The 12,744-nt window shown below is 33.9% G+C and overlaps 1 protein-coding gene across 4 annotated transcripts in view; it reads left to right on the forward strand.

The window, feature by feature from the left end:
• The window catches only part of BMP5 (bone morphogenetic protein 5), a 118,194-nt gene that overhangs the window by 73,567 nt on the left and 31,883 nt on the right, over window positions 1-12,744 (forward strand). For all 4 annotated transcript variants that reach the window (XM_027126779.1, XM_027126780.1, XM_027126781.1 and 1 more), the window contains exon 3: window positions 5,586-5,734. In XM_027126779.1, coding sequence (XP_026982580.1) covers window positions 5,586-5,734 — 149 coding nt within the window. The remainder of the gene's footprint in view (window positions 1-5,585; window positions 5,735-12,744) is intronic.

The raw sequence follows: 12,744 nt of genomic DNA on the forward strand, positions 1-12,744 counted from the left end.
ATTTTTTTTTTTTTGCTATTGAGTTGTATAAGTTCTTTATATATTTTGGATAATAACTCCTTATCAGATATATGATTTGCAAATATTTTCTCCCATTCCACAGGTTGCCTTTTCATTTTGTTGATGGTTTCCTTTGCTGTGCAAAAGCTTTTTAATTTGATGTTGCTCCACTTGTTTATTTTTGCTTTTGTCACTTTTGCTTTTGGTGTCAGAGACAAAAAAAAAATCATTGCAAAGACCAATATCAAGGAGCTTACTGGCTATGTTTTCTTCTAGGAGTTTTATGGTTTTACATTCAAATCTTTAATTCATTTTAAGTTAAGGTTGTGTATGGTGTAAGATAACAGTCCTGTTTCATTCTTTTGCATGTAGCTGTCCAGTTTTCACAACACTTTGTTGAAGAGACTGCCTTTCCACGTTGTATATTCTTGGTTCTTTCATTGTAAATTAAATTAACCCATATATGTGGGTTTATTTCTTGGCTCTTTATACTGCCCCATTGATCTATGTGTCTGTTTCTGTGCCAATATCAAATTCTTTTGATTAGTATAACTTTGTAAGTGTGATGCCTCTAGTTTTGTTTTTCTTTCTCCAGATTGCTTTGGTTATTTGGGTCTTTGTGTTTCTGTACAAATTTTAGGATTGTATGTTCTATTTCTGGGAAAAATGTCTGACATCCTAGGTAAAGATTCAACTATAATTTCCTCTCTTCCAGATAGATCTTCAGATTATATTACATTTGGTCTTCACAAAATCTCTTAAGGCAGTGATTATCATACTATCTTTTAGGCATGGGGAAACAGGCTGAAGAATTCCTTTATTGTTCAAGCTCTGTCTGGTCCCCAAATTCTAGTTTATTTTGTTACAATACACTTTATTTCTTCCAGTGTCATAGTCTTAGATATGTAAGACTCTTTATTTTTAAAAGAGTGGTAAGAATGATGATAACTCAAATTTTGCTAAATGTGGCTCCTGCTGCTCAGTCTTTAGTGAAGTTCCTACCCTTTTGGTATTTTGAGGCTCCCAAGGCATGTATACAAAACCCTTTCCTCTCTCAGTAAAATAAAAAGCACCCTTGCAAAGCAGTATCTTCAACCCTACCAATTTCCCATGAAAACATATGTTTAAACCTCTGGTCATGATTGAAGTAAGATATGTTCACATGTATTTGTATTGAATTCTAACTGTATCTACATATCTACATATTATTTTTTGCCTGTGATTAATTGTATTCAGTATATCTATATATTTCATATCCAATAAATCTGAGTGATGCAAATCCTTTATCTGTTCAATATGACTCTGTATTTAACAACTGCATGATAGATTCATTTAACTGTATGAGAAATTATTATGCTGATCTGTATCATACTCAAGACAAAGGTTCAAATTCTATCTGAAAAAGAAAAATACAAATTTTCATTATTATGAGTTATTTTGATCAATATAAATTGACTTTCACGTATTAGTCTTTGAAAACATTTCAATGTGGGCAATTGCTATAATGTCTATAAACACAGAATGTTCACATCCAGGATTATTCTTGCCTTTAAAAAATATTTTAAAATAGTATTATGGGTTGAACCATGTTCCTCTCTCTCCCCTATCCACATATTGAAGTCCTGGCCTCCAGTATCTCAGAATGTGATCTTATTTGGAAACAGACTCTTTAGTGAGGTAACTCAATTAAAATGAGGGTGAGTATTAATCCAATATGACTGGTGTCCTTATAAAAATGGGAAATTTGGATGCAATGATGTACACATAGGGAAAGTGATATGAAGATGCAGGGAGGAAACAGCCATCTACAAGCCAACGCTATTCTTCCCTCACAGCCCTCAACAGAACCAACCCTGCCAACACCTTGAGTTTGGACATCCAGCCTCCAGAACTGTGAGACAATAAATTTCTACTGTTTCAGCCACTCAGGCTCTGGTACTTTGTTATGGCAGCCTTAGGATACTAAAACAGTAACATTCTGAAATGCTTGCATACGTCCATGTAGGTGGACTTTATTTCCTTTACTAGAATGCAGATTTTAATTTTAGTTTCATTACTGTAATTGTACATCATATAAAATAATTATATTATGGATTTATTTCTGCTACAAATGAATATATTTTTCTACATATATATTTTCTTTGTACTGCATTCCTTTTAAATGCATTAATATTTTAAATTTTCTTTTATTAGATGTTGTAAGAATTTCTTAAAAAAATGGTAAAAGTGTTAAGGCAAGGCAACTTTAACAAGTTTATTTTATACTGCTTATAGGATATATTTAGTATATTCTGCTACTTCCAGGGAGGTAAGTGCTCTTCTTTAGTGGAATAATTTTATACTTCCAAAGAAATCATGTCTCGATTTCTACAGAATGGATAGGAATTTATTTTTAAGATGCTGTTATGAAAGTTGCTACATGAATGAAAATTACAAAATTATTACCATTGTGCTTATTAAAAATAGACTTGAGGACTTCCCTGGTGGCACAGTGGTTAAGAATCCACCTGTCAATGCAGGGGACATGGGTTCAATCCCTGGTCCGGGAAAATTGCACATACTATAGAGTAACTAAGCCCATGAGCCACAACTACTGAGCCTGCACTCTAGAGCTCGTGAGCCATAAACCCATGTGCCAAAACTACTGAAGCCTGCATGCCCGAGGGCCCACGTGCTGCAACTACTGAGCCTGTGTGCTGCAAATACTGAAGCCCGTGTGCCTAGAGCCCGTGCTCCACAAGAGAAGCCACTGCAATGAGAAGCCACGCACCTTGACGAAGAGTAGACCCTGTTCGTCCCAACTAGAGAAAGCCCGCACACAGCAACAAAAACCCAACACAGCCAAAAAATAAATTAAAAAAAAAAAATAAACAGACTTGACTCTCCTAAAGCATATTCTCTTGTCTGTAGGTAGTGCAGAAGAGCTCTTTACACAAAAGGAAAGAGGAGAAATTAAAGAATAGAAGTTAACAGTCAAAAATAAAATAGTTTTGCTCAAGAATAGGAATCCATGAAGCTTATGAAGACAACCGATCATTCATAACTTTTCAGAGGTGAACTAGAAATATATGGATTTTTTCAAATCATACTGTTGGCCTAGGTTTATCTTCCAATGAATTAGATTTGCATCACTGAAATTCAGGTATTTAGGGTTTGCTTGGGTCTGTTGGCTGATGCTTTTTCTAAATATATTCATTAAAACTGAAACTGTTTTCCTCATAGACATGCTTAACAGTGTTGAGACTTGAATATGAATAGTTAGAGAAATTTTTTTTCTGGAAAAGTAGCACAATTTAAAAATAATAGAAAACACACCTAAATAACTACATAAAGATATTTGTTAACTAGTTGAAATTGATCTCAGAATTTACCTCTTTGTTCTTTTTTGTTTTTCAAATGTTTATTTATATCACACCAAGGGATGGCATTTTATGCTTTGCAGAGTTTATTAGAACATCTTTACCATATTTCAAATGAAAGCAGGCTTTGAAAGCAGGGTAGCACTTGTGTATTTTCCAAGCTACAAGGTGAATCTTTCTCCTGTTTAAGAAGCTGATAACGTGATTAAGTTACTTCCAAGATTACAGTCTCAAAGACATTTTTTAAATATTTCAAAAATTTAAGAATAATCCATATTTTCTTAGATTCTGTTTATTTGGTAGGTTTTCCAATTTAGGAGGAAGAGGGAGAATTTGATTTACATTCCACACACTGTGAAAATAATGGGTCCTTAAAATTCAAGTGGAATGAATTAATCTTTTCATTGAATTGTAGTATATGCCTGTCGTATGTCTGCGGTGACTCAAACTGATTCCTGTATTGGATGTGAAAAAGTGTCTGTAACCCTCCTTTGGTAATCACTATGATTAAAATTGTGAAGGAGAATTAAAGCTGCATATTTTGGTGTACGGTAGCTGGACAATATAATTGATCATAAAACATTAATTTTAAGTTCTCTAGGTTAATGGAAGAATGGTATAAATCAAGTTTAATTAAAGAAATGGACAGGTACCTTCTAAAATATTGACTGATATTCTTTACTTCTGCTATAGTTCAGTTTTCAATTATAGATTTTTTTCTAAGAAAATAATAAATATGCATGATTTGATTTTATCCAAAATTAGTTTTTTACATTTTGTAATCCACCTTTAAAGTGACTTCTAAGATACAGATAGATGGAAAATACAGTAGAATAGTATTTAACATAGCTTATTATGACAAAGCTCTGATCTTCTTCATATGAATAATATGCTGTCAGATTCAGCACAATCATAAAATGCATAATAGTGTATTTCTATTCTACTTTGATGGAGTTCCATTGTTTTTACCATCAACCTATCTGAGCCTTAATTTCATCAATATAAAAATCTATTGTAAAGATTAAATGTCACATAGAGAACAGGCCTGTGGTTGCCAAGGGAGAGGGGTGTGGGGGGGGAATGGATTGGGAGTTTGGGATTAGCAGATGCAAACTATTATATATAGAATGGATAAACAACAAAGTCCTACTGTATAACACAGGGAACTATATTCAATATCCTGTGATAAACTATAATGGAAAAGAATATGAAAAAGGATGTGTATACATATATGTATAACTGAATCATGTTTTTGTACAGCAGAAATTAACACAACACTGTAAATCAACTATACTTCAATAAAACAAATTAAAATAATGACTAAACATCAAAAAGATGTAGCACTTAGCTCAGAAGCTGCCTGTAGTAAGGATATAATAAATAAAATAATTCATTATAGTTTGACAAATACTCATACATTTGTAAATTTAATACTAAAGTTAAGATTGATAAATGTTAATAACAGTAACACTGTGGAGATTATCCTAAAACATACAAGTTTATATGCATAGGTACTACTGTCCCCAGGGGACTTGTGCACAAAGAAAGTGTTAAAGTGAGTCAGGGAAGAGCCATAGCTCAATCTATGGGATTTCTCCCTTAATCCAGTGGTATACTTGGTGACCCTCTCTTGGCCTCTGGGATCCATAAAATAATTAATTATATAATAAAAATAGAAAATGAAATAAAAATGAGAAATATATGTAATAAAAATGGAAAAAAGTATAATGAAAGTGGGAAACAAAAGGAAAACTCCCTCTAAAACAGAGGCTTGCATCACAGCCTGCCTGCCCTCCATCTCCTTGGAGAATCCACATCCGTCCAGACTGGAGCAGCTACTTTCACTTCTGTCTCTATTCAGTTTAACCCTTGCTTGTGTACTTGCCAGTGTACTGCTACTTATAGGTAATGGTTTGGGAAAACACTGATTATCAGGGACGAAACCAAGACCACTAAGTCCCTTTGTAAAGGAAACTTGACAGTGAAGAGCAGGCAAATGGAAATTACTGTCAGATATTCCTAATCTGCACCAGGTTTGGGCTGAGATTCCAGCAATAAAAGGTTCTGTATCTTATTACTCATCACTTGAGTCCTTTGTTCCTCTTATCCTTTAATGAACTCCTGTTATTGTAAGAATGCTTTTGCAGTGTTTTCACTTAAGTGTAGGAAATGATGATCTTCATTCAAACCTGTAACTCTTTTTTGCTGTTCTCTTTCTTCTTTTAGGGATGCAGATCTGTTCTTGTTAGACACAAGAAAGGCCCAAGCTCTAGATGTGGGTTGGCTTGTCTTTGATATCACTGTGACCAGCAATCATTGGGTGATTAATCCACAGAACAATTTGGGCTTACAACTCTGTGCAGAAACAGGAGATGGTAAGCACTGAATTTCATAAATTTTGGGGAGTTCTGGTTTGGACACATTGAGAGTTACAGCTTTTTGTGGGATTTAACCAATGTATATTTTATACACACAATGTGCAAAGTGGTGCATTCTATAAGATAGGGCAATATATTGATTAGTTAACTTATTTATAAACACATTACCGAACACACGTTTATTGTCAGGCTCTGCAGTGGGTGTGGGGGGTAAAGAATTAAGTTCTGTTCCTGCTCTTGCAGTTTTTAGTCTTGTGTTGAAGACATGTATGCAAACAAGTAGAACAACTGTGATATAACAATACCAAAAGAAAGCGATGTATAAAATGCTATGGATCTATGTCTTGATTTTGTGGTGGTTATACAACTATATAATCTGTAAAAATGTATAGAACTGTACACTAAAGAAGAATGGATATTACCATATTCAAAGTATGTCTCAAAAACCTGATTTATAAAAAGAAATATATATCAAAATAGATGATAGGGAAACAGACAAAGGACCTACCATAATACAGAGGAGGATGGGGATGGAACAAAAGAGTCATAAAAAACTGCAGAAAATGATACTGAGTTAGGTCTTAACATATTATAATATTTGGTCAAAGTCAACAGCTCCAGAATCACTTCTGGGAGGGATCTGTTGACTGAAAAAAAAAAAAAAAAAGCACAACCTAAAAGTTGAGAGTTATATTTTACTTGGTGGACAAAACTGGGGACTTAAGCCCAGGACACAGCCTCTCAGATAGCTCTAAAGGAGAGCTCCAAAGAGGTAGGGGAGGAGCCAGGATATACAGGAGTTTTTACAACAAAGACCAGGTAGTCAGAACATCAAAAGATTATTGTTAATTAAAGAAAACCAGGCATCTCAAGTTAAGAAATTTATATATGGGAAGATGCAAGAGTCTGAAATCATTCCTTTGATATGCATCTCAGCTGTCTGGGGTCAGTATCATGTGCTTTCTCATCCTGAGTCTCCTCAGGGTGCACCATCAGGGGGCAGCTGCAGTGGCTGATGGTTTGATGGTGGGCATCCTGTTTCCACTCCAACTTCCCTCAGGGCTCACCATTGGGGTGGCTGCAGCTTGTTGGCTGCAACATCCTTTGTTTACTGATATGGCAGGTGTCATTCTTAGTCCACAGGTCTATAAGAAATCTTTTTTGAGAAGCTCCAGATGTTATTCTTATGCTCAGAAATGCTCACCGAGTAGCGATGTGCTGTGTGCTTGGCTTGATGCTGGAGATAAAATAGTGAGCAAGTACAGAGATGGCTTCACGAGGCTTGCAGCTGAGTGAGGCATGAGGTAGTCAGCACATAATATTATTGAATGCACTTCGCTACACACTAAGAGTCCAATGGACTCTGAGTGCAGAACAGTGAGCAAATTCGAGCTACAGTCTTTTAAAGATCAGGAAGCTGTATCTAGGGGAAGAAATTGGAGGGCCCTCTACTATTTAGTTCTAACTTGCTTTCAAGTCATCCTTTTCTCTCTGAGAACTACTTTATATTTTGTTTATCCTTTTCCTTTGATTGATTTCTCTTATATTTTAGGGGTAATTTTACTTTAAATGACATATTATTTATGTGATTTTTTGGAGCCTAAAATAAACTAACATTTCACTTCTTTCAAAGTTTTCCAAATTCTTTTTTTAAAAGTTAGGTTTGAGATACACAGCCTTTTGTTGCTCTTCTTTGGTTCTTTAATATTGTCTGATATGAAAATATTAAAATGATTAAATATGCTAGACAAGCTGGCCTTTTGTATTTAAGCCAGAGCAGACAGATCACTTTTTATTTGCAACAATGGAATCTGAATATGCTTACTTCTCAGCAAAAGTAATTGGAAGTCGTGAAAAAATGAAACTCAGGAAAGTCTCCTTTCAAATTCATTTGTTGACTATTATTCATTTATTCATTTGTTCGACATAAAATCTTCGAGTGTCTATTCATGCAAGACAAAGTGTTAAGGAGACAATGACCTGGGAGACAGACAAATATAGCTACTTAAGAAAGACTAAAGTGCCCTAAATACTAAAAATAGTGATATAATCAAGACACTATAGGAAATGTAAGGAGATGGTTAAGTCCAAATGGAACCAAAGAACTGTGGTCCATGTAACTTCTGGGCTAGGTCAGCTGGGTAAGATTTCAAGAAATGAAGATGAGGAGGGAGAGGGTGTGGTGGTGAGAAAGGAGGAGAGAGGTAGTTCCTGGATGAGGAAACAATGTGAGTAAATACATAGAACGGCAAAAAGGCATGGTGTTGTCTAGAACATTCTGCAGTCCAGATTTGTCTAGAACAGCTTTCATGTATAAATATGATTGCAGATGCTATTAGGAAAGTGATTTGGAGACAAATGATGGAAGGCACATGACATCTAATTTATGTGTATATTCTTGTAACTTGACCACAGGTCATTAAAGAACTAGACTTGCTGCTTTAATCAATCAGAGTAACACTTTCATGATTACATATTTGAATGAATATCCATTTCATAAGGTCATGGATGTGTATTTCTGGTTCACAATGGTACCCTTGGTACTTGGCACCGTGCAGGTTGTAGGTATTAAAAACATGTTTTGAATGATTGTTGAATGAGTTTGTGACTTAAAAGGCTCTTATGGACCACCTGTCATTGAACATGTTACTCCTTTTTTTTTTAATTGATAGTGGATTTACAATGTTGTGTTAGTTTCTGGTGTTCAGTAAAGTGATTCAGTTATATATATATATATATATACTTTTTCATATTCTTTTCCATTATGGTTTATTACAGGATATAGAATATAGTTCCCTGTGCTATACAGCAGGATCTTGTTGTTTATCTATTTTACATATATGAACATGTTACTTTTTTTTTTTTTTGCGGTACGCGGGCCTCTCACTGTTGTGGCCTCTCCCGTTGCGGAGCACAGGCTCCGGACACGCAGGCTCAGTGGCCATGGCTCACGGGCCCAGCCGCTCCGTGGCATGTGGGATCCTCCCGGACCAGTGAACGCACCCGTGTCCCCTGCATCGGCAGGCAGACTCTCAACCACTGTGCCACCAGGGAAGCCCGAACATGTTACTCTTAAGAAGACATTCCAAACTGTAAATTGGGGTGATTATTAACCAAACCAATTTGGTGTAACACTGAATTTTATACCACAAACCATGGTACAGATTAAAATCGTTTCAATCATAAGGTGAGGAGAAAGTCAGTGATATAAGTTATTAAATTTTGTTTATCTTGCTTCCACAAAGAAAAAATAGCTAAGAGATCTAAATATATTTGGAAATCAAAAGACTGTTGAAATCAAAAGTAGCATCATGATTCCTCAGAGGACCTGTGGAAAGTACGTCAGTTTGTAAAATATTCTTTTTAGAAATTTGATAAGTGAACTGCCATGGATTTGGCAGGAGAGTTTAAGGATAGTCTATTGATTTTTTTCATGCAGAATAGATAATTCTCTGAGTTCCAAATGTCTGTTTCAGCTAAATAAAGCAAACATAAGAGCAAGCAAATGGAAAGGAAACATTGCTGCTTCTTAACGGCAAAATCTAGAAATTCCATACAAGTGGTTGTATCCAATTGTGCTAAATCAGTTTCAGAATTTTCTAACACTCCCTCATGGTGGTTAATAACCCTCTATGATAAAATAGGTACTCTTTTTTTAGCAGCAAATGAGTAGATTTAGGTCTGTCTTATAATTTAAGATGTTCAGTTCCCTAAATTATAAACATACATTAATTACCTGGCTTGTTAGATCCTTATTAAAATTGTTAATAAAACTACAGTAATTGGTATCATATCCTATATATATATTTATATCCTATATATATATCTACTATACATATGTCCTATATATATATATATATACACATACACAGAGTTTATTACCCAGATAGCAATTTAATCTAGCTTTTAAGACTTGGGTTTTCTCCCCAAACAGTGTAATTTTCCATTGTTTGATGCTTTATATAGTTTAAACCTTCCAAGTAAATTAATTCATTTTTTTCAAATTTGGGTTTATAGAATAATTTAGAGATGGAAAAACAAAGATAGTATTTTTGGGATCATTAGAATGTCTTTTTAAAAACCCTATGTTTTCAGACATTTTAGGTTTGGCAATACTCAGAGTAAATTTTGCCAATGACTTTTTCCTTTCTATTCAAACCCACTTATATGTCAAGGAAAATTCAATCCGTATGTTTCTGATTCATTTGTATTCAAGTCATCAAAATGTTGTTTTGTCAGAGTATTGTTCAATGTCCAAGAAACAGTATAAGGTTCTTTTTTAATAAGACTCTAAAATCCGTTTTTCTTTGGACAAAGTTGTGGCGTAATTTCCAAGCGTATCAAGGTAAAAATTCAGATTTAAAGTCAGAGATTTCAAAGTTTCACTAAATTTTGTAGCCAAATCAAGAAAGAAAAAAAGATTTCAGAGGTATGAAACTATCAAATTAAATTCATTATCATTAATGCTTAAATATAATATAAAGAAATTTATAGTTATTGTTATAACTTAGAGTTTAAGGTTTTGATACTTAATTTAAATAAAGAGAATAAAGGAATAGAATTGATCCCTCCATTTTGGAAATATAAATTCTAAGAGAAATCGTTAGGAAAACTAGATTCAAATCTTGGCTCTGACAAAATACTTTACATTTTAGCCATAGCGTTAATTAAATGAGTGTAATGGTAATTACCGTCCAAGGACAGTGTGAGACTATATTAAGCAATAGTACCCGGAACATGGTGAGACAGGAATAAAGGTGTTTGAGTTGAACTGAAAGAGAAAATGCATAGAGAATTAACTCTACATGGTACTCCTTAAATTAGGATCACTTCTTTCATTGTGGAGATTTTACAGATGATTTAATAAGACTTTAGATAAATTCACAAATGATAGTCCACTGGAGAGAGGTAAGATTGTTGATATATGTTCTTAAATCTTGAGTTGGAAGCATAGTGTATAGTTATGTTATTAGGCGCAAGTCTAATAATTTTGGTTGATGAAATGATTATTGGTAGGAAGCTTTTAAATACCTCTGATCTAGGGTATGAAGCCAACAGAAATGAACATTCAGAGATATGTGTCATGATCAATTGATTGCTTATATTGGCTAGGTCTTCATAGGCACTGGAGAATATCAAATTATTAGTACTTAATATGGTAGTTTTCTTGAGGCCCAACAATTTTATTCTTATAAAAAAATGACATGATTATTTTTGAGATAACTAACTGCATCAATGAATATAAGGGTAACGACCCTTGTTATAGGGTAATATATGAGGATAATTGATTAAAGGCTGGCGTACATAACTATCAGAAAACATTTTCAACCCAGAGATGCCTCAGTGTAAATTACTATCATTTGGCTTCATAAACCTATTAGCAAACATTACACATCAACATGGCTTCCTACAAGCAGTAGTTTAATGCTCATAGAAAACATGGTTAAAAAACATTGATCGTCTTTTTTAAAGTGTGGGACCCAAGAACTCCTAATATATGTTGTGCTAACTTTTTTAGCAAATTGCATAAAATCCCCACTACATAAGTGATATTTCCCATAAAAAAAATCAGAAAATGAAGATACTCTATGAATTGATTGGAAACACATCATAGAAGACCTCTTTGAAAGTCAAGGAAACAAACCATTGTAATTATTGCCTCCTCAGGATATAGCCCGTGTTGGTTAGCAGCTATATTTCCCAGACATTGTAAAGGGGTAAAGTTATAGCTTTTTATTTTTTTTTTGCTTGTTAGTACACAAAAGTTTTCTCCCTTCCATTTTTAGAAATTATATATGTACATAAATATATTGATATTTCAGAGCTTTTCTAAAAGCACCAACAATTTCATCCTCTTTTATTTCCACCAACATTATTATTCAAATTATAAAAAGGGTCTTAACTTCAGTTATCAGTACAATTAAACTGAAAGTGAGTATTTTAAAACTTTTATTACCCAGGGTTTTGCCATGTTCTCTACCTTTCCACTTGGAATTTTGGGGCTCATTCTTGCAAATTGACAACTGCCACACCTACATTAATAAGAAATGGGATTAGGTTTTCTTTTTCTACAACCTTGAAATGTTGCTTATTTCTATTGTTCCTTATTATGTGAAGAGTAGTTTAAAGCACTGATAAAATTTTTCTCCAAAATTGCAATATGCTGTGGTAGCTTCTAAATATGCTGTCTTAAATCAGATTTTTCAAAAATTCCATGACATCTTTCGAATTACAGAATATATACTCCTAATTAGAAAAATCTAGTTTATAATCTAAAGTCCTCATGTCATTATATATTAAATTAATATGTGAGTTACTAACTTGATATTCTTTTACTTTTATTAAATGTGAGCATCTGTCTGAGAGAGATGAGGAGTTCTTAATGAGATATCTGCTTAAATTTAGTTAAGTCCTGGAATCTGCTGCTTTTCAATGCAAGTATCTGATTAAATAAGTTTGCTGTGTTATCCTCAGATTCCCAAACACAGTCTTTTTTAACTCAGGGGAAAATTTTCCAAATTAAGCCCTTGTGTTGTCAGATGACTATTTATCTGTCTCAAGGGTCAAATGATCTATGTGGCTGGTTAATCTGAATATCAGCTGACATAGTGCTAATAAGTAGCAGAAGAAATTCAGAGATCAAGGGTGATATTTTTCTTTTTGTCCGGCTGTTTTGACTACAGTTTCTCATTATTATGTATCTCAGTTCAAAAAGTTGAATTATGTCCACTTATCGGAGGATCTCTTAAATATTTTGAGATTTGATAATATTCTCTTCCCTTATCTGAACTTTATCTTTTAAAGCAATTAAGTCTTTTTTGTTCATAAAACCATATGGCTCCCTGTTGCTGAATTTATGGTGCTGACAATTGGTTTCAAACAAATAAATGAGAGTCTCTACTTCCAAGAAACTGCAAAAATCGCATATCTTGCTAAATGTTCTGATAGGAAAAAGGAACATATACTCCTATGTTTGTTTTACATAAATATTAGTATAAATGAAGTAC

This window comes from Aethalodelphis obliquidens, unplaced genomic scaffold (assembly GCF_003676395.1).
Source record: "Aethalodelphis obliquidens isolate GAN/ISIS:26980383/991018 unplaced genomic scaffold, ASM367639v1 scaffold31, whole genome shotgun sequence".
In the NCBI taxonomy this organism is placed as follows: domain Eukaryota; kingdom Metazoa; phylum Chordata; class Mammalia; order Artiodactyla; family Delphinidae; genus Aethalodelphis; species Aethalodelphis obliquidens.